The 27,719-nt window shown below is 44.5% G+C and overlaps 1 protein-coding gene across 1 annotated transcript in view; it reads left to right on the forward strand.

The window, feature by feature from the left end:
* LOC126161842 (uncharacterized) overlaps positions 1 to 27,719 on the forward strand; it is a 65,019-nt gene that overhangs the window by 19,685 nt on the left and 17,615 nt on the right. The window contains exon 2 of the mRNA XM_049917947.1: positions 1,929 to 2,021. Coding sequence (XP_049773904.1) covers positions 1,929 to 2,021 — 93 coding nt within the window. The remainder of the gene's footprint in view (positions 1 to 1,928; positions 2,022 to 27,719) is intronic.

A 27,719-nucleotide genomic window follows, 5' to 3' on the forward strand; every position in this document is an offset into this window, starting at 1 on the left:
CTTCTTCCCATCGTGGTAGCTGGCGCTGTAATGAACAAAAATCGATGTTTCAGATTTTTTGAATTAAGAAGCGAGTCATTTGATTCTACGTCACAGTTTCGATAAAAATGTAAACTTTATAGTTTAAAACATATATTATTGTCAAAAAGTTTTAAAAATTTGATTGCACAGTAAAACTTTTACGTCTGTGCATTCGAACCTCTGACGAATAAGCTACTTTTAACGTAACGTAGTTTTCTGTTCCTTTCTGGGTTAATTGCATTGAGTCCTCATACCATCAGGAAGCTTGAATTCGCTGATTCCCCTCGAATCCTACCTTTTGGGTGACTGATGTCGGTGTGTTTTCCCCTCCAATCGCTGTAACTGTCGTGCCGATTACAGTACCAGCTAGGTACCTAGGTATTTTTTAGGCGTAGAATTAAAATCTGCAATAAAGAAAGGTATTTCAGTTTGGAAATGAGGCAGTCGGGGAATGGGAGAGGGTGGTTAGGAGGTGCCCAGTTTTAACATAGTCGAAGTTCCCCTCTGAAAATGTTGCCTTATCATCTGGAAGATGTTTTTCATACGATGCGTACTTTTCGAGATATTTAGTTGTTCGAAGTTAAAACAAAACAAACTCTCTCTGTCTCTCTCTCTCTCTCTCTCTCTCTCTCTCTCTCTCTCACACACACACACACACACAATATATATATATAAGTGTATGCTGAAACGGAACAATATTCGCTGCTAACCGAGCAATTGTTGTATTGGCATTTAATAATCGGGCAGCGTCTAGCGTTACCCCCTGTGAAATGTTTGCGGATTGTGTAACTTAGGCATAAGCGGGCATTAGCCTGGTATTCGCCTGGTCTGATGTTGGACACCTCTTAAAAACCACATCCAGGTTAGCCAGTACACCGGCCCTTGTCCTTAATTAGCCGGGCGGAATCTATCCGAGACCGGCGATTTACACTTCCAACTCTAGAAGGGTTTAAAGGATCTACCTTTCGCACATAAAAGGTCGAAAAACAAACTTATATACTCTTTAACAATCTACCCACGGAAATAAAATATTTCAGAGACAACAAAAGTTTATTCTTTTTTTAAAATGTTGTTTAAAGGTGCTTTTCCTGAACAACTCCTTCTATACCATAAAGTAATCTTAAATAGAAATAGTTAATCATTTGTACTAAAAAAACCTATAAGTGGACAGCATATAACCACACAAATATTTTGTAACCTTTTTCAATACTTTTGGTTTTAGAAATGTGTGTTCTATTTTCGTTCAGTCGACATGTTCTACAATATATCGGTTATCATGAATATAAGCTGTGGGACACTAACTAACTAAATATGGGGGCTATTCGTTTATTAAGGTCCGATCGGTCGCGAAATGGAAGCCACAGTGAAAATCCGATGAAGCCTTGCACATTCAGTTCTGAGCGGACAGTCAGTACGTAAGGATATCCAGAAAATAGTGTCTTCTTCCATGAACGAGTGCCTGCTGAGAGATGTGGCATGATTTCGTGCAGCCTTCATGACGCAACAGTCATGCATAGCCTTCTCCATGACGATTCTAGGACGCAGGCTGCAGGGGCACTGAAGACAGCTCAGTCACCGAGTTGCAGACCAGCGTAGAGAAGTGGCGGCAGGCACATTCGGCTGCCTTTACGACGAGAGTGTAGTAAGGTTGGTACAATGATATGACAGGTGTCTGAGAGGCAAGTAGCTGGAAGTTGTAGCTAACTCTTGCAAATAAACATTAGTGATTTTACTGTGGTTTCAGTTTCGCGATCCATCGGACCTTCATAAAAGAATGGCCCTCATAATTAGGCTTACTCCTAACGTTTCTGAGATTGACGGCACTCTGATACGTTGCACTCTGTTATCGAGCTCACTCGTCTGAGTACCAGCAAGATTTAAGGTGAGTGTGCCTGTGTGTGTTGCAGCGAGCTACGTGCCGCTGTGCCGGCGCGGCGACCCCGCCTTCGACGAGTGCCTGCGACGCGCGACGGCCGAGCTGCGGCCACACCTCGCCAAAGGTTAGCCACGAGGCCGCTTCCTGCTCCACGCGCCTCGCTCACAGCAGGAAGAGAGCGCGTAGCACGCGCCGGAAGTCAGTCTGGGGGGCACACACGTGGCCCTGATAATACAGGGTGTTTCAAAAATGACCGGTATATTTGAAACGGCAATACAAACTAAACGAGCAGCGATAGAAATACACCGTTTGTTGCAATATGCTTGGGACAACAGTACATTTTCAGGCAGACAAACTTTCGAAATTACAGTAGTTACAATTGTCAACAACAGATGGCGCTGCGGTCTGGGAAACTCTATAGTACGATATTTTCCACATATCCACCATGCGTAGCAATAATATGGCGTAATCTCTGAATGAAATTACCCGAAACCTTTGACAACGTGTCTGGCGGAATGGCTTCACATGCAGATGAGATGTACTGCTTCAGCTGTTCAATTGTTTCTGGATTCTGGCGGTACACCTGGTCTTTCAAGTGTCCCCACAGAAAGAAGTCACAGGGGTTCATGTCTGGCGAATAGGGAGGCCAATCCACGCCGCCTCCTGTATGTTTCGGATAGCCCAAAGCAATCACACGATCATCGAAATATTCATTCAGGAAATTAAAGACGTCGGCCGTGCGATGTGGCCGGGCACCATCTTGCATAAACCACGAGGTGTTCGCAATGTCATCTAAGGCAGTTTGTACCGCCACAAATTCACGAAGAATGTCCAGATAGCGTGATGCAGTAATCGTTTCGGATCTGAAAAATGGGCCAATGATTCCTTTGGAAGAAATGGCGGCCCAGACCAGTACTTTTTGAGGATGCAGGGACGATGGGACTGCAACATGGGGCTTTTCGGTTCCCCATATGCGCCAGTTCTGTTTATTGACGAAGCCGTCCAGGTAAAAATAAGCTTCGTCAGTAAACCAAATGCTGCCCACATGCATATCGCCGTCATCAATCCTGTGCACTACATCGTTAGCGAATGTCTCTCGTGCAGCAATGGTAGCGGCGCTGAGGGGTTGCCGCGTTTGAATTTTGTATGGATAGAGGTGTAAACTCTGGCGCATGAGACGATACGTGGACGTTGGCGTCATTTGGACCGCAGCTGCAACACGGCGAACGGAAACCCGAGGCCGCTGTTGGATCACCTGCTGCACTAGCTGCGCGTTGCCCTCTGTGGTTGCCGTACGCGGTCGCCCTACCTTTCCAGCACGTTCATCCGTCACGTTCGCAGTCCGTTGAAATTTTTCAAACATATCCTTTATTGTATCGCTTTTCGGTCCTTTGGTTACATTAAACCTCCGTTGAAAACTTCGTCTTGTTGCAACAAAACTGTGTTCTAGGCGGTGGAATTCCAACACCAGAAAAATCCTCTGTTCTAAGGAATAAACCATGTTGTCCACAGCACACTTGCACGTTGTGAACAGCACACGCTTACAGCAGAAAGACGACGTACAGAATGGCGCACCCACAGACTGCGTTGTCTTCTATATCTTTCACATCACTTTCAGCGCCATCTGTTGTTGAAAATTGTAACTACTGTAATTTCGAAAGTTTGTCCGCCTGAAAATGTACTGTTGTCCCAAGCATATTGCAACAAACGGTGTATTTCTATCGCTGCTCGTTTAGTTTTTATTGCCGTTTCAAATATACCGGTCATTTTTGAAACACCCTGTAGCAACACCGTTGTGTAGTACTGGATCTGTCAGAAGAGAACATCTGCAGCGCTTGGTACGAGTACGTAGCGCGGGACGGCAAGTTGGACATTTTCCGGAAATGTACACATTCGGCGCTGTGGGTCGTCGAAGGGAAGCTTCTCCGGATTGTGTTTAGCATCCTAACTACACTCCTGGAAATGTAAAAAAGAACACATTGACACCGGTGTGTCAGACCCACCATACTTGCTCCGGACACTGCGAGAGGGCTGTACAAGCAATGATCACACGCACGACACAGCGGACACACCAGGAATTGCGGTGTTGGCCGTCGAATGGCGCTAGCTGCGCAGCATTTGTGCACCGCCGCCGTCAGTGTCAGCCAGTTTGCCATGGCATACGGAGCTCCATCGCAGTCTTTAACACTGGTAGCATGCCGCGACAGCGTGGACGTGAACCGTATGTGCAGTTGACGGACTTTGAGCGAGGGCGTATAGTGGGCATGCGGGAGGCTGGGTGGACGTACCGCCGAATTGCTCAACACGTGGGGCGTGAGGTCTCCACAGTACATCGATGTTGTCGCCAGTGGTCGGCGGAAGGTGCACGTGCCCGTCGACCTGGGACCGGACCGCAGCGACGCACGGATGCACGCCAAGACCGTAGGATCCTACGCAGTGCCGTAGGGGACCGCACCGCCACTTCCCAGCAAATTAGGGACACTGTTGCTCCTGGGGTATCGGCGAGGACCATTCGCAACCGTCTCCATGAAGCTGGGCTACGGTCCCGCACACCGTTAGGCCGTCTTCCGCTCACGCCCCAACATCGTGCAGCCAGCCTCCAGTGGTGTCGCGACAGGCGTGAATGGAGGGACGAATGGAGACGTGTCGCCTTCAGCGATGAGAGTCGCTTCTGCCTTGGTGCCAATGATGGTCGTATGCGTATTTGGCGCCGTGCAGGTGAGCGCCACAATCAGGACTGCATACGACCGAGGCACACAGGGCCAACACCCGGCATCACAGTGTGGGGAGCGATCTCCTACACTGGCCGTACACCACTGGTGATCGTCGAGGGGACACTGAATAGTGCACGGTACATCCAAACCGTCATCGAACCCATCGTTCTACCATTCCTAGACCGGCAAGGGAACTTGCTGTTCCAACAGGACAATGCACGTCCGCATGTATCCCGTGCCACCCAACGTGCTCTAGAAGGTGTAAGTCAACTACCCCTGGCCAGCAAGATCTCCGGATCTGTCCCCCATTGAGCATGTTTGGGACTGGATGAAGCGTCGTCTCACGCGGTCTGCACGTCCAGCACGAACGCTGGTCCAACTGAGGCGCCAGGTGGAAATGGCATGGCAAGCCGTTCCACAGGACTACATCCAGCATCTCTACGATCGTCTCCATGGGAGAATAGCAGCCTGCATTGCTGCTAAAGGTGGATATACACTGTACTAGTGCCGACATTGTGCATGCTCTGTTGCCTGTGTCTATGTGCCTGTGGTTCTGTCAGTGTGATCATGTGATGTATCTGACCCCAGGAATGTGTCAATAAAGTTTCCCCTTCCTGGGACAATGAATTCACGGTGTTCTTATTTCAATTTCCAGGAGTGTATTTACGCAGTTCATTAGCGATACGTGTTCACTGAGGTGACGAAAAACGATGACGATGTGCACATATACAGATGGCAGTAGTATCGCGTACACAAGGTATAAAAGGGGAGTCCTTTGGGGGGTAGGCCGATGTGGCCGAGCGGTTCTAGGCGCTTCAGTCCGGAACCGCGCTGCTGCTACGGTCGCAGGTTCGAATCCTGCCTCGGGCATGGACGTGTGTGATGTCCTTAGGTTAGTTAGGTTTAAGTAGTTCTAGGGGACTGATGACCTCAGATGTTAAGTCCCATAGTGCTTAGAGCCATTTGAACCATCCTTTGGGGAAGCTGTCATTTGTACTCAGGTGATTTATGTGAAAAAATTTCCCACATGAGTATGACCGGAATTAACATTTGAACGCGGAATGGTAATTACAGAAGACGCGTTTGCGTAGACTTGTCATTGGTAACAGACAAGCAACGCCGCTCGAAGTAAATTCACAAATCAATGTGGGACGTACGACGAACGTATCCGCAAGGACTGTGCGGTGAAATGTGGCGTTAATGGCATTTGACAGTAGATGACAGACCCGAGTGCCTTTGCTAATAGCACGACGTCACCTTCAGCTCCTCTCTTGCGCTCGTGACCATACCGATTGGAGCCCAGACGACTGGATAACCGTGGCCTGATCGGATGAGTCCTGATTTCAGTTGGCAAGAGCTCATGGCAGGGTTCGACCGTCGTGCAGACCCCATGAAGCCATGGACCCAAGTTATCAATTGTGCAAGCTGGTGGTGGTCCATAATGTTGCGGGCTGCATTTACATTGAATAGACTGGGTGCTCTGGTCAAAAGGAACCGATCATTGCCCGGAAATTGTTATCTTGGGCTACTTTAAGACAATTTGCAGCCATTCATGGACTTTATGTTCCCAAACGACGATGGGATGTTTATGGATAACAATGCGCCATGTCACCGAGCCACCAGTGTTCGCGAATGGTTTAAAATACGTTCCAGGTAACTCGAGCGAATGATCTGGTTACCCACATCACCGGCCACGAGTCCAGTCGAACATTTATGGGAAATAATCGAGATGTCAGTTCGTCCACAAAATCCTCCACCGGCAACACTTCGCAATTATGGACGGCTGTAGAGGCAGCATGGCTCATTACTTCTGCAGAGGACTTCAGACGACTTGTGGAATCCATGCCACGTCCAGTTGCTGCACTAAGCCGGACAAATTTCCATTCAGATTAATTAGAGATCCGCGCTTTTGCAACCACATTACCTGACAAACAGTACGGGAACAAAATGCCCGAGAAAAATGAGGTGGATTTGCCTTGTCAGTATATTTGGCATTGGATGTGATGCAATTACCTGATCATAAATTATTCCGAATAACACTTTCATAATGAACCTGTGCTGCTCACTTCTAATTACTTCCCCATGCGAAGTATCGTCTGCCTACGTATGAATGTTGTGCCAGTTCAGAATTTATTCTCGGGCGAACGTGCATTTATCTCCAAACACCAGCAAAGTAGTGAATTGTGCCTGGAGTAACCTTCCTCCCTTAGCACCGCCCTTCTGGCCACAGATGTGCCAATCGAGACCGACCGACTGACATGTCATCCTCTGTCTACGACGTCATTTGGATGCGGTACGGACGGGTCAGCACACATCTTTAGGGCCATTATTGGGTTAGCAGACCTTGTGCCACTACTACTCGGTCAAGGAGATCCTGAACTGACATCACGATGCTGGATGCTCCCTGTTCCAGTCCTGGCATCAAAGACAAATCCCTGGCAGCATCGGGAATCCAAACCCAGGCCCTCGGCATGAGAGTCGTAGCACGAAAAGCGTCTAACACCTGTACCTTTTGGCTAATTCTGGTGGATGGTGATTGGTCTTCAAATTTATCCAAAACATTCCCTTCAAAGGTAACTGTTTTATGCAACCGTGAACTTGCTGGATCCTTTTCTGTCACCTATTATCAGACAGAAATTCAGAACAATTGATAATCTATTCAGAAGTCCTACCGTTTAGTAATTTTCAGTAATGTTTCATAGCTAATTAGGCTTTTAAACATAACCCGAAAACACAATGACGGTACCGTTCTCAAAAGTCGACGCTCCACAGTGCCGAACGTTTCCGGAGAGCGACTCGCTCTTGAATCATTAGCTATTTGCCTTCGCACACAATACGCTACGATCTGTTTGTGTTTCTTTGAAACACTCTATACAAAACCTCTTGGTCAGTTCCTACATTTCAGAGAAGCAACCAATACGAAGTTTCTCAGTGGAGCACACAGGATCATTTTTACAATATTATGTCCGCTTCCACATTAACAGTAAACATATCCACAATGTTACAAACACCTGAAGATGCGGGAAACTTATTAGTCGAAATGTTTTGAACAGTAGACGGTCACATTCGGCAGCAAAACTAAATCCAGTTATGTTATTGTTGCATGGTTCTTCCCTCCAGTATTACACACTGGCTCTGTTCCGACGAGAGTGGCGTTAGCTCAGCACTTTCCGCTTGTGGCTCGGGAAAATCACGCAGACTCCTTCTCACCCCTGTCGTCCCGATTTAGTTTCCCTGCACTGAATAAGTAAAAAATTGCGATGACCCGCAGATTTAGGTTTCCTGGCACTTCCAAAGTTTACGTTGCACTGACCGTGTCCAATTTCCTGCATCATTCTTTGTCCATACCACGTAAGCGCCTCATCGCTAATGATCTCGTTGTCACCAAAAGTTAGGCAATGATCTTCTCTCCTTCTGTGGTTATGGAATATTAAAAAAACTCCACGGACGATTTGCTTCCCCACCTTCTTTCATTTGATATTTATCGCTAATGACCTGGTCGTTGGCGGAATTCGAACTTTCTTTTTATTTATTTTCAAAGCACAAATCGCAGCGTCTATATAAAGCAGAGAGAGCGTAATGCAGAATATCAGGATAGAAACGCTACACAAATTTAGATGCCCACAGTAGCCGTAATGCAAATGAAAAGTAGAATATGGAACAATGAACTTGGGAAACCTGGAAGCATTTGAAACTCGGTGTTACTATAGAATGTTAAAAACCTAGTCGAAATTTTAAGGAGCGTCTACGAACAAATATGAGCTACGATGTATATAAAAAACCCTTACAAAATAGGGGCACGGAAGGGAGACATCTGCCGAAGATGCAGGAAAAGCTAACTTGGCGCTGGAAAGAGCTACGGAGGAGAGGAATTTAAGCAGAGGCAAAGATTATAACGTGTAAAACATATCGAGAACCTTTGTTATGGGATAAATCGTCCCTTTCTATGTTTACCCCTCCCCCAGCCCAAACTAACTCTCATATTCTTATCGACTGAGTTTCTCCTCTGTCCATACTTGTAACCACGAAGACAAAGTCCATGAATGTAAGATCGACTATAAAAACAGAGACGTTGTTAACAGACATAATTTAGCTACGAGGACGTCCTGAAAAGTAGTACCTCGGAACTATTATCTGAAAACCCTTAAATATTTTTTAATAAAACAAACGTTATTAACATCATACATCTTTGTTATTCATGTCTGTATTCTTACAGCCCTCTGCGGATAGAGGATTGCGAATTCTAGCGTGTACTATGGCGGTGTGTAACGTAACTATGTCGTTGCGTGAGAAACAGTGTGCTGTAATCGAGTTTCGAATTTGAAGAGTTCGTCCACACATGGAGCAGTCTCTCCTTCAGCATGTCAAAGCAGACCAGACATGAGGGCTGCGACATCTGACACAGTCCCACGCCTTTGGTTCACTGTCGTCGGTCATCCTCATACAGTCCCGATTTGACATCATCTGATTTTCATGTGTTTCCAAAACTTAAAGAACGTCTTTGGGGACTTCACTTTGATAGCGAAAAAGCAGAGTAAGCAGAGGTGAGGTTGTGGCTGCGTCAGCGAAGTCAATCACTCCTCAGTGATGGTATCGGCAAAGACGTCTCTCGTTGGGATAAATGTGTTCGTCGTTAGGGCGAATATATTGAGAAATAAACATGCAGACATGAAGAATAAAGATGTAAAATGTTAATAAAGTTTGTTTCATTTAAAAACCTTTAAGAGCTTTCACCTAAAAAATTCGGAGGTATTGGTTTTCAACACGCCCCCTCGATATGTATAGAACCCAGAGAAGTCTTTGTCTAACTGAAATTCTTTGCAAGATTTCGCTTTATAATCGCCGATCCGGAAATTTTCTGTTGTCCCTGAAAATTAAAGCCAGGTATTGCATATGTCCTTCTGTTGTTGACTTCTGGCTGGCAATGTGTTTACACATTACACTTTGAAGCAGGTGTAGTGTAATTTTGAACCTCCTCACCGCCTAAGAAAATGTGGGAATAAAAAATGAAAGCAGTGATTTGGCAGAAAGATATGCACCTACAGTATTCAGAAAGAAACCCTCATTTCTGAAATGATAAAATGAGTCAGTGTGACTTCTCGTTAGTGTGACTTATCGTCAGATTTCCCAGCTGACAACTTTATGTTTAAATCTGTAATCCAAAGACGGCAGTTATCCGATATATGTTTAAATACTACGTTACATAGTGGGCAAATTCTCAGTTCTGCAAAAGGATTCAGTGGTATCAGTCGGTGAATGAAAGGATACCATATGATCGACAGTAAAATGGACTTCCTACCATATTTCTGCTTCATGGGTCTTGTGACAATCTATTTAATGCATGCCGGTCAGATGATGATCCAGAACTACTGCTCAACGCTTTCCGGAAGGTGGGTACTGATGTCCGCCGCTCGCAGTGAAGGCTGCCGTCGCGACCTTCAGAGGACTTTGTGGAGCGGAAGGTGAACAGCTGACTGCCTCTGTGCGAATGACACTCCCGATGCCCACGCACCGTACGCGCATAAATAAGGCTGCCGTCCTACGTCGGAGGTAGGAAGTGTAGCGATCTTCCGCCTTGTAAGGACTCTGAGATGAAAGCAAGACTGTTCTTTAGCACGAAAGAGTAAAACACAAAGTAAAAATAAAAGCAAATCGTAAAAACAGAAACAAATCGCTTATAACCTCTTCACTCCTGAGATTAAAAAATCGCAGAAAACTTTTCTTTTCATATTCTTCAACAAACTAATAAACAAGCATGACAATGGCAAACGAAATATTTTTACTAAGGCATAAATGGTAGTTCACATACGTTAGTTTCAAGTTTCACTTATAGTGAAAACATACTAGTCTTCGCTTTGTATTTCCTTTCCCCTTTCTTCCATAAGAACACTTCATTCAGCAATGTACATATTTTATTTGAAACAGTAAACAAACAAAACAAAAATTCGGAGTAGGTATTAAAATCCATGGAGAAGAAATAAAAACTTTGAGGTTCGCCGATGACATGGTAATTCTGTCAGAGACTGCAAAGGACTTGGAAGAGCAGTTGAACGGAATGGATAGTGTCTTGAAAGGAGGATATAAGATGAACATCAACAAAAGCAAAACGAGGATAATGGAATGTAGTCGAATTAAGTCGGGCGATGCTGAGGGAATTAGATTAGGAAATGAGACACTTAAAGTAGTAAAGGAGTTTTGGTATTTGGGGAGCAAAATAACTGACGATGGTCGAAGTAGAGAGGATATAAATGTAGACTGGCAATGGGAAGGAAAGCGTTTCTGAAGAAGAGAAATTTGTTAACATCGAGTATGGATTTAAGTATCAGGAAGTCGTTTCTGAAAGTATTTGTATGGAGTGTAGCCATATATGAAAGTGAAAAACGGACGATAATTAGTTTGGACAAGAAGAGAATAGAAGCTTTCGAAATGTGGTGCTACAGAAGAATGCTGAAGATTAGATGGGTAGATCACGTAACTAATGAGGAGGTACTGAATAGAATTGGGGAGAAGAGGAGTTTGTGGCTCAACTTGACTAGTAGAAGGGATCGGTTGGTAGGACATGTTCTGAGGCATAAAGGGATCACAAATTTAGCATTCGACGGCAGCGTGGAGGGTAAAAATCGTAGAGGGAGACCAAGAGATGAATACACTAAGCAGATTCAGAAGGATGTAGGTTGCAGTAAGTACTGGGAGATGAAGAAGCTTGCACAGGATAGAGTAGCATGGAGAGCTGCATCAAACCAGTCTCAGGACTGAAGACAACAAACTATAATTGCCAATACACACAGAAAATAAGATTCTTAATGTTAATAATTTTGCACTCCATAATTTACACTACAGGTTTTTGTTGATGTTTTAAGACAAATTCGTAAAAGGAAGTAAACAATAATCCTACAATAATTTCTGACAACTAATAATTTGCTACTGACTAAATAAATCTTTACGCTACATTTATGATAAGCTTCAAAACAATTATTTTTCACAATACATAAATACATTCCATATTGACGCACATGACTCTTATCTTGGAATTGCAGCCACGTTTCCTGCATTTTGAAGCCTTCCTTGCTTCAACAAATTTTGGTATTGTATTGTAAAACTTAACTTGTGAAACTGGTTGCAACATAGCTCTTCTTGACTTTTTAGCCACATTTTCTACATCATCTATTCACTGTCAGAGGAATTCACTAGACGAGGACGTCCTCTTCTCCTTCTTACTGGCACAACATCTTAACGTTCTTATTGTTTACGAGTCAGTTCCATCAAACTCTGCAGGGCAATCTACAATCAAAGATGAGATTTCTATCTTCAGTAAGATAACTCTATATTTTAGTCATTAAGAAGTGCTTGCAATTGTTCATCATTAATATTTCATGCATTGCTGTAGACTGTAGAAATAACGGTTATTCCAGTATTCCATTATCGACGACCAAATTGAAATACTCAAATATGCATTATAACCTGAGGTCCACGCACGAAGACCTTCAGGAAATAGGTTATTTCATAGTAATGTAAAAAATTTGTACATATCTGAACTAATTCTCAGCATCTAGAGTAGTTAGCGAACGTTAGGTTAAAAGCACAGATTCTCAGTCTATTATTTGAGGAAGTAACCATTTCCTGTGTACCACCAGCTGTAAACTAGCACATGAGTAGTTCCTTGCAAGGTGCTGCGCCTTTGTTTTAAGTCTAAGAACTAAGACATCCACACTCACGAACCATCGGTCTATCAGCGGAAAATAACACGTCTGTTTATGGAGGAAAAAGAATGGAAGAAGGTCCACATGTGTAGTCCAAGGGAACGAAGAGATTAATGAATGAAAACGAAGGAGAAAAAAGGTAATTTGTGTCCTGAAAAAATATTACTCTGAACACAATGTTTAAAAAAATAAATTTGTACTTTCCAAAGCGTACCATAAACAGGTATTTTCATCGTTTCATACAAAAGAAACACAGTTGCAGCCGGCCGGAGTGGCCGAACGGTTCTAGGCGCTACAGTCTGGAACAGCGCGACCGCTACGGTCGCAGGTTCGAATCCCGCCTCGGGCATGGATGTGTGTGATGTCCTTAGGTTAGTTAGGTTTAAATAGTTCTAAGTTCTAGGGGACTGATGACCTCAGAAGTTAAGTCCCGTAATGCTCAGAGCCATTTGAACCATTTTTGAACACACAGCTGCGCTACCTACAGTTTCCTAAATCTGTCCCAGTAGATAAAGTGGCACTGAACTGTAATGCAGCACCTTTACTGGTAATTGTCGATACATTAGGATCATTCATATAACCTGAGCTAGTATGACTTCACAATAAAACCACAAGAAGATAACACGAGGCGGGGTCATCTTTACGAGCAGAAACTTCAGCATCTCGTACTTCAAGCATGAGCAATTCAAGTTTCTACAGATAGTTACACGTGAATGCATCGACGCCTCTTTCAAAAAAGCCTATTCCCACAGCTGTGTCCGAGGCCTGTTAGTATCTCTTACTACGTACTTCGGGGGTACGCTTTCGATTTCCGGACGAGCACCTCTGATTTTGGCATGCATAATGATCTGGAATGTGGTCTGTTCGTCTTTGAGTAGTTGAGCGATGAGCTGTTTCAATAACTAGCCAGCGACACTGACACGGAATACGTCGAAGCAGCGTCAACTTCAAAGGCTGTTACGAAATTTGTGAGCCATTGATCATTAGTTCATTCATCAATTCATTCCCCACTCTATTGAGTACGACCTGATAGCATCCGTTGTTGCCTCATTGTTGACATGATGCTGGTAAAGGGAAAGAAGAAGAGTCTACATATACGCTCACCTGAAAAAATGTTGGTAAACCAATAAAAAGAGCACACTGGCCGCTGTGGAGTACTGTAGAAGGGTAGAACTGGCACCAGGCTGTCATGCTCCTTCACCGCAAAGTGAGTCATGATGGTGGAGTGTTGTGTGCGTGCCAGTCCGTTGTATCGAATCAGAGCAGTAAGATGGGTCGCCGCGCGGGATTAGCCGAGCGGTCCCGGCGGAGGTTCGAGTTCTCCCTCGGGCATGGGTGTGTGTGTTTGTCTTTAGAATAATTTAGGTTAAGTAGTGTGTAAGTTTAGTGTTGTGTACATAATTCCGCGTAGTCAGCGCGTACACAACTTTCCCACTAGAGCGCGCTCCGCTAAGCACAACAGCGCAGGCACAGCGCTCGTCCGTCTCCGCACTAGAAGATGGCGCTGTCTTAGAGACGGACCAAATTCTGCTTCCGGCGATCCGCGTATTAATATGTAACGCAGCCAATGAGATTGCTGCTAACGTAGAACCTTTTCTCCTCGCGGATCACACTCGCGCAGTGATACCTGAAGGCGCGAGGTATTATAACGAGTGTACAGACCTCCGATTAGTCAGTCTGCCTTTGTCTGCATTAGTCTGTGCCTAATAAGATTATCATATTCCTGTACATAGCCATGAAGAGAAATGTATAGACACTTTGTCAAGTATCAGAGATATGTGAGAATAAGATTAACGTACCAAGTCCAAAGGAACTTCAGATTGACAATTGTAAACAGCATCCAGAATCAAGTTACGTAACATCTATGCCTTTTTATTATTTTAATAAATGTGTGTGAAAATGAATCAAGTTCTGTTTAAAGGTGGTCACCGTCAGTCTGCTACCCTAAGCGTGCAAGTGGCATTTCTATCGTCTGACCTAACGGCAGAAGATAAACACGCCACGAAAGACCACGAGACATATTGCTGACACTCGCCTACTTCGTTAGAGCGACAAGCCAAATAATCTGATGGTGTGTGTACCGAAGGTCTTACAGTACGCACACCACACTTAGGTACTGATGACCTTAGCAGTTAAGTCCCATAAGATTTCACACACGTTTGAACATTTTTGAAGATGGGTCGACGTAATGGAATGGCAGAAAACAGCCTTCGTGTTTGGACGTGCCCATGACCGTACCGTAAATCGAGCTGCCCGATTTGTTTGTTTTTCAATGGGGACTGTCGAATGTGTCTGCAAGAAGTGGTGTACGTTTTGCAGCTATGTAACACGATGTAAGAACAGTGGTCGTAGAAAGACCCTGAACGACAGAGAGCAGGAACGAATTTCAATGCCTTGTCAATGACAATCGGTTTCAAATCGGACAGAAATTTCCACTGTCAGTGAATGCAGGTTCATCTCAACCAGTTTCCAAGCGAAGCTTCGCAGCTTTCTTTTTTTTTTTGGGGGGGGGGGGGGAGGGGCGGACGACTGTATGTAGTCGCTAGGTGGAGTCAGAGACCTAACAAAAGGCAATTACTCACAGCGAGTCAACATAAACGTGTACAGCTATTACATATCAGGCCGGCCGCTGTGGCCGAGCGGTACTAGGAGCTTCAGTCCGGAACAGCGCTGCTGCCACGATCGCAGGTTCGAATCCTGCCTCGGGCATGGATGTGTGTGATGTCCTTAGGTTTAAGTAGGTCTAAGTCTAGGGGACTCATAACCTCAGATGTTAAGTCCCATAGTGCTTAGAGCCATCTGAACCATTACATATCAGGGTACACTGATATTTCATGTAACGAGTTGACGGACTACCTGACGAAATAAAATGTGATAGACGGCCAATCTTTCTACACGTGCCTTTCCCATACAGATTTTGTTGCTGATTTAAAGAAAAAAATTCTATCAGGAATCGTCATAAAAATGGTTCAAATGGCTCTGAGCACTATGGGACTTAACGAGGTCATCAGTACCCTAGAACTTAGAACTACTTAAACCCAACTAACCTAAGAACATCACACACACCCATGCCCGAGGCAGGATTCGAACCTGCGACCGTAGCAGTCACGCGGTTCCGGACTGAAGCGCCTAGAACCGCTCGGCCACCGCGGCCGGCAGAAATCGTCACAGACGTGGGAGATCTCACAACAGTCCAAAGGAAGACGTTATGCCGCAGCACAGCCGATCATTCCGTTAACAAACATAGTTTTCCCATATCAAGCTATTTAGCTGTCATACCGCTACTACAAATGCGCATACGGCTGGGTCACCGCTGTTATGCTTCACATCTTTGTAGGATGAGAATTCAGCCATGTGGGGTGTTCACGTTTTGACAGAAAAGGGCCCAGGACTCTCAGGGAATTGTTTAGAGCAGGGCCTTTCCAACCCACACCTATGACGGTCTTGTTCCGGCAGCTGTCTACAACTGACAGCGTCAGTGTTGTCCTTTTCTACAAGAAGCGGACATCTAGTTATCAGTCAGACACGAAGGATCCAACGTGAGCAGTTGTGTTATATGGACTACATTGAGTGCGTGACTGTGCAAAATGGTCCATGAAGTTTAACTGGTACTCATGTCATTTTATATATGACATTGTGCACCAAATCTGTAATTACTCACTTCTTTGGCTAAATGTTTAACGCCAAAGGCCAATAAATAAATAAAAGTACATCGGAACATAAAACTCATGTCTTCACTGGACCGCATAACACAGAAACTCGATAGTACGTGAATGGAGGCAAGTAAGGTGGTTCGATGAATCGCCATTTTACTTCTTTTGAAATAACGCAAGGCATCGGGAGCTCAATGACGGGTTTAACCCCCGGTATGTAGAGAACGTAGTTCAGGCTGGAAGTGGCTCTGTAATTTTTTTTCTTAGGGGGGGGGGGGATGTTTCCGTAATATCACTTGGGCTGAATTATTCAGGTTATTATGAACATGAAAGCGTATATTTATTTCAACATTTTCACAGATCAGGTGTTGCCCTTTGTACTACATAATCACGAGTGTGCAGTGGACACTTTCATTCTCCAAGATGACAACAGCAGTGTTCACCGGTGGCCAAGAACACGTTCGTGGTTTGGCGGACACCATATCGCAACTCTACTGATCCGCTAAATCGTCCGATTTTCAACGAATAGAAAATGATTGGGACTATTTGGTATACCTAGAGGAATGTAGCAGTCAGCGCCCCCGGTAATTCGTTACTGCCCGGGATGTAATAATCAATGAGTGGCTTCAGCTGCATATGTTACACGTGAAGAAATCTATGGACGCTCTTCCTCGCTGAACTGAGACCGTGCCTCGAGGTGTGTTTACAGTGAACTAGATAACCCGGCAACGCTTCGCAATTGGTAAATAATATGAAAATTGGAATGCAGTAAATGAAGCAGGCAAAAAGGAATACAAACGTCTCAAAAATCAGATAGACAGGAAGTGCAAAATGGCTAAGCAGGGATAGCTAAAGGATAAATGTAAGGATGTAGAGGCTTATCTCACTAGGAGTAAGATAGATACTGGCTACAGGAAAATTAAAGAGACCTTTGGAGAAAAGAGAACCATTTGTATGAATATCAAGAGCTCAGATGGAAACCCAGTTCTAAGCAAAGAAGGGAAAGCAGAAAGGTGGAAGGAGTATATAGAGGGTCTATACAAGGGCGATGTACTTGAGGACAATATTATGGAAATGGAAGAGAATGTAGATGAAGATGAAATGGGAGATATGATACTGCGTGAAGAGTTTGACAGAGCACTGAAAGACCTGAGTCGAAACAAGGCCCCGAAAGTAGGCAACATTCCATTAGAACTACTGACGGCCTTGGGAGAGCCAGACCTGACAAAACTCTACCATCTGGTGAGCAAGATGTATGAGACAGGCGAAATACCCTCAGACTTCAAGAAGAATATAATAATTCCAATCCCAAAGAAAGCAGGTGTTGACAGATGTGAAAATTACCGAACTATCAGTTTAATAAGTCGCGGCTGAAAAATACTAACGCGAATTCTTTACAGACGAATGGAAAAACTAGTAGAAGCCGACATAGGGGAAGATCAGTTTGGATTCCGTAGAAATATTGGAACACGTGAGGCAATACTGACCCTACGACTTATCTTAGAAGCTGGATTAAGGAAAGGCAAACCTTGTAGACTTAGAGAAAGCGTTTGACAATGTTGACTGGAATAAACTCTTTCAAATTCTTAAGGTGGCAGGGGTAAAATGCAGGGAGCGAAAGGCTATTTACAATTTGTACAGAACACAGATGGCAGTTATAAGAGTCGAGGGACATCAAAGGGAAGCAGTGGTTGGGAAGGGAGTGTGAAACAGGGTTTTAGCCTCTCCCTGATGTTATTCAATCTCTATATTGAGCAAGCAGTGAAGGAAACAAAAGAAAAATTCGGAGTAGGTATTAAAATCCATGGAGAAGAAATAAAAACTTTGAGGTTCGCCGATGACATTGTAATTCTGTCAGAGACTGCAAAGGACTTGGAAAAGCAGTTGAACGGAATGGATGGTGTCTTGAAGGGAGGATATAAGATGAACATCAACAAAAGCAAAACGAGGATAATGGAATGCAGTCGAATTAAGTCGGGCGATGCTGAGGGTATTAGATTAGGAAATGAGACGCTTAAAGTAGTCGAGGAGGTTTGCTATTTGGGGAGCAAAATAACTCATGATGGTCGAAGTAGAGAGGATATAAAATGTAGACTGGCAATGGGAAGGAAAGCGTTTCTGAAGAAGAGAAATTTGTTAACATCGAGTATAGATTTAAGTGTCAGGAAGTCGTTTCTGAAAGTATTTGTATGGGTTGTAGCCATGTATGAAAGTGAAAAATGGACGATAAATAGTTTGGACAAGAAGAGAATAGAAGCTTTCGAAATTTGGTGCTACAGAAGAATGCTGAAGATTAGATGGGTCGATCACATAACTAATGAGGAGGTGTTGAAGAGGATTGGGGAGAAGTTTGTGGCACAACTTGACTATTAGAAGGGATCGGTTGGTAGGACATGTTCTGAGGCGTCAAGGGATCACCACCAATTTAGTATTGGAGGGCAGCGTGGAGGGTAAAAATCTTAGAGGGAGACCAAGAGATGAATACACCAAGCAGATTCAGAAGGATGTAGGTTGGAGTAGGTACTGGGAGATGAAGAAGCTTGCACAGGATAGAGTAGCATGGAGAGCTGCATCAAACCAGTCTCAGGACTGAAGACCACAACAACAACAACATGAAAATTGGATATACATCCTAATCTCCTGCTGCCCTCCAACCTCTCTTTGTCCGTCTCTTCGTTTCCCTTCTCTATGTCCATTTTCTCCTCCCCCCACTCTGTCTATCTCCGTTTCCTTCCCCTCTGATCCTGAGCCTCATTCATTCTTATTGCGAATTCGTATTCCGCCGATAAGCCGTATAATACACAACTATTCTGTTTGCTGTGAAACCTGACTGCGAGGAAGACAACATTGTAGTGTAAACAATTTAAACAAAAAAAGATATGTATGATGAGAAAAAATATGTATGGGAGAAACAGTTTGTCTGTCTGTGAGAACTAAAACAAAACCAGACACTTTCACAGAGGAGCACAGCACAGGATTGTCTTTCGCGAAATCGATTTCAAAAGGAAACCTGTACAACGTTGTTTAAAAAATATGTATCCTATACCCGTCCGAATGTCTATTGGAGTATCGTGTATACGTTTAAAGTATCTCGGTCAAGCACTTCGAGAAATTTTGGCAACAACGTTTCTCTTTATGTGTTACATATATATCCATATATTAAAACATATGTAGCCCCTGTCCGTGCGAATGTTTGTTAGAGTGTCCTGTAAAATTTGAAGTATATTGGTCAAGACGTTTTCGAGATGTTTGGCAATAACTTTTCCTCTTTGTATATTACATATATATTTATATGTTGTCTATATTAAAAACTATATGTTCTATGTTTGCCCAATTGCTTATTAGAGTATCTGCAAAAATCTGAAGTAAATCGGCTGAGAACTTTTCGAGATTTTGCCAACAAGGTTGCTCCCTTATATATTACATATTATATAGTTATATATTAAAAATATAACCTATGTCTGTCCGAAAGTTCAGTAGAGTATCGTGTAAAAATCTGAAATAATTCGGTCAACAACTTTTTTTGCCAACAACGTTGCCCTTTTATACAGTACATATTTATTTGAATACAACATTTATTAAAAAATGTAGCATATGTCCGTCTGAATGTTTATTACAGTATCGTATGAAAATTAGAAGTAAATTGGTGAAGAATTTTTATAACACATATATTAAAAGAATGGGAAGTCTGGGTCTGTCTACACATTTGTTAGAGTATCGTGTAAAATTTGAAGTAAATCGGTCCAGAAATTTTCGAGATTTTCGGTAATAACCATATGCTACATTTTGTCTTCATTTATAAGTATATACGAGGGTTGGAACTTAAATAGTGACAACTATTTATTCACAACCGATACAAAAAGTTACATGTTTGCACCTGTTACTGTCCTTCAAAGTAGTGTAGAAACCGTTGCCACCGATGTGGAAGGCGTAGTGTATCGTTAGCAGAACCTGATCTGTTGATGTTGCGAATGGAGCGGTCTACTGCCTGTCGAATCTCTTGAACAGTTCTGAAGCGAATGCCACGAAGTGGTTCCTTCATCTTTTGAATCAAAGTCACAAGGACTTAAGTCCGGAGAGAATGGTGGATGGTACAGTACTTCCCAGTCCCATCGACCGAACAGAGCAGCCACAGCTTATGCTGTATGCGGCCGTACATTGTCGTCCAAAATGATGGGTGGGTTGCGCAGAAAGCGTCGCCGCTTTCGCCGGTGATGCTCCATAAAGGAACAGTAATACTGTGCATCGACAGTCTGCCGTGGAGGAACGTAATGCGTTAGGATAACAGAATGACAATCGCACACGAGAATCACTACAACTTTCACCACACTTGGGCTCTGACGCACTTTCGAATTTCGCGGCGACCCATAATGACGCCATTCGTTGGCTTGGCGTTTCAGTTTTGACTCCTACGATGTGGCCCATGTCTCATCCAGTGTTACGATACGGCCTAAGAAATCCTCTCCTTTGCGCTCATAGAGCTCCAGGTGCGTCTGAGCAGCGTCGTAAAGCATCCATTTCTGCATTTCCGGCAATTCATGCGGAACCTCTCATGATGAATTTTTCGCATGCCCAGGCGTTCCATCAGGATGCGAAGCACAGTCGTATGCGCTAATCCGGTTTCGTGGGCGAGCTCACGAATCGTATGGCGTCGCTCACTGTCCACTAACGCGGCAATAGCAAGCACTTCTTCTTCAGAGACGCTAGGACGACCTGCCCGATGCATGTCTGCCACAGTTTGCCGACCTCCGTTGAAGGCTTCTACCCAACGTGCCACTGTTCTGTATGGCAATGCCGATTCCCCGCACGCCTCTTGAAGACCTTCATGACGCTGTCGTGCTGTACGACCTCTGGCACATTCAATTTTGATCCAACTCCGTTGCTCCTGTTCGAAAACATAGTGACACCGTAACGTTAGACCGCTCGCTCACAAGTGACGGTGTTTCCCTCCATTGTGCGCACGCCGGTGAGGTGGGACGGGCGAGTAAGGTACGTATGTCGACAAAGTGTGCTATCAGCGACAATAGTAGATTCCATTGCATAGTATCTCCACAGCAGTGTTGCCACTATTTATGTTCCAACCTACGTACATGTAGCGTCGTGTGTTTGGGAGGCCATCCCTCGTTACAGACGTCGGACGACGTAGGCTGGGAAAACTGGTTAAACAGGACAGTCGGCGAAATGTGGCGGAACTACCATCAGATTTTGATGGTGGGCAGAATACAAGCCTGTCTGAACACACAGTGCACAGAACATTCCTAACGATGGGTCTCCGCAACCGACGACTCATGCATGTGCCAGTATTAACACCACGACATCGGCAAATGTGCACGTGACCATAGGCACTGGACGTTGGGGCAGTGGCAGACCGTTGCATGGTTTGATGAATGCCGATACCTTCTTCATATTGCATATGGGAGGCCGCGAATTCGTCGTCTTCCATGGAAACAGCTCCTTGACACTTGTGCTTCGGTACGGAGACGAGCTGGCAGCAGAGCTCCATTATGCTGTGGGGGACATTCACGTTGGCATCCATGGATCCAGTGCAGCTCGTGCAAGGCACCATGACGGCCAAGGAGTATCGTACGCTTACAGACTACGTACAACCCTTCATGACGATCGTATTTCCCGACGGCAGTGGCATTTTGTACCAAGAAAACGGGCCATGTCACAAGGCCAAGTGTGTGATAGAGTGGTTCGAGAAACACAGTGGCGAGTTCCAGTTGATGTGCTAGCTCCTCACCCCGGCAGTCCTCAACCCGACCGAACACATCTGTGATGTGATTGAACGTGACGTTGTAGCTCACCAACCACCTCCTTGAAATTTCGGGGAATTAGGTGACTTGTATGCGCAGATGCGGTGCCAGCTCCTTCCAGCGACCTGTCAAGGCCTCATTGCTTCCACGTCCCGACGCGTCGCCACTGTTATCCGTGCCAAAGGTGGAGATACCAGCTATTACGTAGGTGGACATAATTTTCTGTCTGATAAGTGTGTAAATGTGTGCGTATTTAGTCTATGTACACCCGAAAATTGATCAGAGTATCTAGTAAGAATCTGAAGTAAACCGCTCAGTAACTTTTTGACATTTTTGTTAACAACCTTAAACTACGACCTGTCTTTGTACAGTAGTACCGATAACAGGAATGACACTACTGGGCATTAAAATTGCTACACCACGAAGATGACGTGCTACAGACCTGAAATTTAAACGACAGGAAGAAGATGCTGTGATATCTAAATGATTAGCTTTTCAGAGCATTCATACAATGTTGGCGCCGGTGGCGACACCTAAAACGTGCTGACATGAGGAAAGTTTCCGACCGATTTCTCAGCAGTTGACCGCCGTTGCCTGGTGAAACGTTGTTGTGATGCCTCGTGTTAGGAGGAGAAATGCGTACCATCACGTTTCCGACTTTGATAAAGGTCGGATTGTAGCCTACCGTGATTGCGGTTTATCGTATCGCGACATTGCTGCTCGCGTTGGTCGAGATCGAATGACTGTTAGCAGAATATGGAATCGGTGGGTTCAGGAGGGTAATACGGAACGCCGTGCTGGATCCCAACGGCCTCGTATCACTAGCAGTCGAGATGACAGGCATCTTATCCGCATGGCTGTAACGGATCGTGCAGCCACGTCTCGATCCCTGAGTCAACAGATGGGGACGTTTGCAAGACAACAATCATCTGCAACAAACAGTTCGACGACGTTTGCAGCAGCATGGACTATCAGATCGGAGACCATGGCTGCGATTGCCCTTGACGCTCCATCACAGACAGGAGCGCTGCGATGGTGTACTCAACGACGAACCTGGGTGCACGAATGGCAAAAGTCATTTTTTCGGATGAATCCAGGTTCTGTTTACAGCATCATGATGGTCGCATCCGTGTTTGGCGACATCGCAGTGAACGCACATTGGAAGCGTGTATTCGTCATCGCCATACTGGCGTATCACCCGGCGTGATGTATGTGGTTAGTTACTCGTCTCGGTCACCTCTTGTTCGCATTGACGGCGCTTTGAACAGTGGACGTTACATTTCAGATGTGTTACGACCCGTGGCTCTACCCTTCATTCGATCCCTGCGAAACCCTACATTTGAGCAGGATAATGCACGACCGCATGTTGCAGGTCCTGTACGGGCCTTTCTGGATACAGAAAATGTTCGACTGCTGCCCTGGCCAGCACATTCTCCAGATCTCTCACCAATTGAAAACGTCTGGTCAATGGTGGCCGAGCAACTGGCTCATCACAATACACCAGTCACTACTCTTCATGAACTGTGGTATCGTGTAGAAGCTGCATGTTCAGATGTGCCTGTACACGCCGTCCAAGCTCTGTTTGACTCAATTCCCAGGCGTATCAAGGCCGTTATTATGGCGTGAGGTGGTTTTTCTGGGTACTGGTTCCTGAGGAACTATGCACCCAAATTGCGTGAAAATGTAATCGCATGTCAGTTCTAGTATAATATATTTGTTCAATGAATACCCGTTTATCATCTGCATTTCTTCTTGGTGTAGCAATTTTAATGTCCAGTAGTGTATTAATATCAGCAAACGGTACGCACTTTAGGTCCTACGTCGTTGCACTCATCATCTACCTCATCCACAGGCGATTACAGAGTTCTGGGAGAGTCCGGCCTCGTACATTAGCTGGCAGCTCGTGACAGCGGTTACGCAACTCCCTCGCACGTAACTGCGTGTGATTGGCCGGCGCTCTCCCCAAGTGAAAGCGACCGTGAAGCCTTGGTGACTAGGCTCCTTCCCGCCTTCGTTACGCCCCGGCAGACCGGTCCCGGTCACAGCGCAGAGGAAAGCGATGATTTACCTACCGTAGGCGTGGCTGCGCGGGCCACGGTCTGTGGAGGTGTGAAGACGACACGCGGCCAGGCGGGCGTAGCAGCTGTAGGAAGGTGTGCAAGCTGCAATCCGTCGGCCACTCTCTCACCAGTTGTACATTCCACTATTGTCCAGTCGGGCTCCTACTTCGTCTTCCTAGCGATTGTACAATTCTTCAAGGGTTCCGCACCGAGCGAGGTAGCGCATGGCGCGTCTGTGAGGAACTGGTCTCGCATTCCGGAGGCTGGTGGCTCAGATCCCCTTCCAGCCATCCTGATTCAGGTTTTCCATGATTCCCCTAAAAAGGCAAATGTCGGAATAGAACACGTCCGAATTCCCACCAGAACTCGTGTTCCGTTAAACGTTCAACACTAATCATCATTATAAAATGAAGGCTTTCACGACCGGACTACTGCTGCTGGTAAACCTTCGTGGCATAAGGTCGTGTCCACGAAACTCTTCTGTTCCTAACGTTTCGCCCTGAAATGCACTGGACATATCCGAGGCGTTGCTCCACAGTTGATCCAGCGCAGTTCTGGATGAAATATTAGGAACAGAAGAGTATCGCGGACAACGACCTTATACCCCAAAAGGTTTACCAGCAACTCATTCCTTCCGAGGTCCACTTAAGGGCAGACCGCTATTTCGTGATTTGCAAATTATTATTACTGATTTTAACTTTGTGGCCGAAAGGTCTACCAGCCACCACAGTCCGTTCAGTCAAGGGAGAAACGTCGTATGCAACATGGATCACTGAATCCCGCGAACTTTATCCTATGTGTTATCATAATTTAAATGTTTTTGTGCCGTACTACTTGGAGGGCGGAGATCAGGAAGTAGCCCGTTATTTGCTTGAAGGAGCGTCGAAAACCTTTTGATAATCACACTCGGGCTACCAGGTGTACCACACTACTGTTTAATTATTTGTTCAACGCGCATATTGCATCCAAGACTGTCTTGTAAGATAGTGAGGCCTGTGAAGATGCGGTACACGACTATGTCTTTATTCCAGTGACAGTTTGTCTTTATTACAGAAATGATAGAAGTGCTACTCTTGGCTAGACCGATTATGTGTTCATTATCTCGTTATCTCTTTCCTTTACTGTACAGTAGATTTATCTACCGAACTTTATTGTCTATTCATTAGAAATCTGTGGCCACAACTTATGAACTGAAGTGCTGTACCGTGTAATAAATCAGTTAGCAATCGACAGAAAACGTTTGACACGAATGACATTTTGCTTGTGATAGAGACATGAGTGACTTGAGAATTTTTTTAAAGGAGTTTGTGGTCCAACACATAAGCATTGAGTGCAAGGCGAACCAAAGACTGCATTTTATCGGCAGAACACTTCGAAGATACAACAAATCTACTAAGGAGACTGTCTACACTACACTTGTTCTCTTCTGTAACAGTGCTGTGCAGCATGTGATCCTTAGCAGATTCGATTAATATAGGACTTCAAAAAAGCTGAAAGAAGGGCGACTTCTTTCATACTATCGCAAAATATGTCACAGAATGTCACTGACAGATAAGCAAGCTGGCGTAGCAATCATTAAAATAAAGGAGTTTTATGTTGTAGCGATCTTTTGCACGAAATTTCAATTACTATTTTTCTTCTCCAAATGCCAAAATATGTTGTTGACTACCATCCACGCAGGTATAAATGACCATCGTAATAAATGAAGAGAAATCAGAGCTCGCACGAGAAGATGTAGATGTTCATTCTTCTCAGATGCTATTCGAGAGTCAAATTGTCGAAAAATATTCTGAAACTGTTTCTATGAAACCTCTGCCAGATACGTATTAACTCCATAGTAATCATGCAGAAGTAAATTCAGATGTATATGTAGAATGCCTTCCTTTCATTTCCTTCGATTCTTGTAACTGCAATTTCTGTACAAATTGTAGATTACATTTCACTCATCCCTTCATTTTTCGGACTTGCAGCCTGGACAGCAAATTTTCTTCCGATATCACTTCAAAAAATGGTTCAAATGGCTCTGAGCACTATGGGACTCAACATCTGTGGTCATCAGTCCCCTAGAACTTAGAGCTACTTAAACCTAACTAACCTAAGGACATCACACACATCCATGCCCTGGGCAGGATTCGAACCTGCGACCGTAGCGGTAGACTGAAGCGCCTAGAACCGCTTGGCCACACCGGCCAGCTGATATCACTGCTGTGAACCTTATATCCGCAACATAAGCAGAAGAAATGTTGATATTTAAAATATATCGTTTATTTTGTCCTCTCAGTTGCACTAGCTTCGATCAAAATTGATCATTTTCAGATCGATGTTTCTGTGTAAGCAACCCGGCGTATCCATATGCAAGTACAAATCAGAATACAATAATCTGACGGATAAGACGAGTTGCTTGCGCATCGGTCTAAAGATGATCAATTCTGATTGAAAATAGTCAGAAGAAAAGTGTACATCTACGACGACAAAATAAACTATAAATTTTACATACCAACAGAGTTGCGCAATCTCTGGAGAGGACTATGTCGGTAGTAGTGAAAGAAGCATTGGTGTTCCGGATGTGCGCCTGAGAAACCATGAAATACAGGTTTTTGAACGCCTCTTACGTAACACCTTCCACCAGAACAAGCATTATTCACACCAGGCCGCAGTTTGCTGTGACCAAGAACTGACACTAACGTTGTATTCAGATGACGAACAGAAGCTCAAAATATGCGCAGTATTCCTGTACCTCACATAACCGTATGACATGGTCTTGATGGAGGGGGCATCTATAAATGGCCAGGAGTTATATTTTCTCAAACAACGGCACGTATAATACAGAATGTTGTCTGTAACAGATCTTTTCAAGGCGTACTTGATGGGAATATGATGCAACAGCAGAATGATCAACAACGAACCACGCCTCCTGTTCAGGCTATACGCAAGGTGTCCAAGGGGGAATCGTCAGTTTTCACGGATATGTCAGGAACGATCTAACGAAGCAAAATGGTCCAGTACAAACGGCCTCTAAAATGCATAAGAGCTATGAGCACTTGTTCAGCAGAAGAGATGTTTCACAGTAGCGAAAATGAACAAGTGATCTTAGTTCTTAAGATACATATTCCAGAGCCCATGTTTACTGGACTTTTTTCCTTGATTTGGTCCATGCTACCACCTCTCAAAATATGGAAGGCAAAGAACTTGCAATAGAAGAGACTATTTTGCACAGTGTCGAAGATGAAGAAGCGCTTATAACTCTTAAGCTACGCATTTTGGAGCCGGGTATACTAGACGTTTTTGCTTCGAATGATCGTTTCTGAATATTGACCATCCCTCCAAGGACACCGCGTATTGCCGATCTCCCTGCCACGGTGGGGAAAAGTTTTGTTATGCGGATGATATACCCTTGCCCGCTGGACACCAGTTTCATGCTGCCACAGAATTAAGCCGAAAATAGTGGACGTAACTAAACCGGGTGCACACTGGGCATGGCAATCTGTAAGGTTACTAGCTTATTTTTGTTATTAAAGAAAAGTGATGTAAGCTCTATTTTCAGTTGATGTGTCATACTTCATACTTGTAAGAGGTTCTGTGTACAAACAGTGTAATCTTTGGTTGCTAGTATCATGGTGTAGCATTCTACGAGAAGCTAGTGAGTGAGTGAGTAGGATGTTGGTTATGATATGAGTGGTCTGGAAATAGCTTGAGAGCACAGAGATAAAGATACAGAGGATGATCAATTTTGGAAGCATGGTTTGGTAAAAATTGATTTGAGAAGGAAAAATTTCCAGGTACTGTTGTTGGTGTACTGTTTGCTTGAGCGTAATTTATGATGTGCTTGGATAACAGAAAGCTTTAGTAGAATTTTCCTTTATTGGTTTGCGTTAGTTAGATCCATTGTTCAGTCGTTATTAAGAAACGTTATCTCTTCACATGACTTGCACTCACAAG

The sequence above is a fragment of the Schistocerca cancellata genome, chromosome 2 (assembly GCF_023864275.1).
Source record: "Schistocerca cancellata isolate TAMUIC-IGC-003103 chromosome 2, iqSchCanc2.1, whole genome shotgun sequence".
Classification (NCBI taxonomy): domain Eukaryota; kingdom Metazoa; phylum Arthropoda; class Insecta; order Orthoptera; family Acrididae; genus Schistocerca; species Schistocerca cancellata.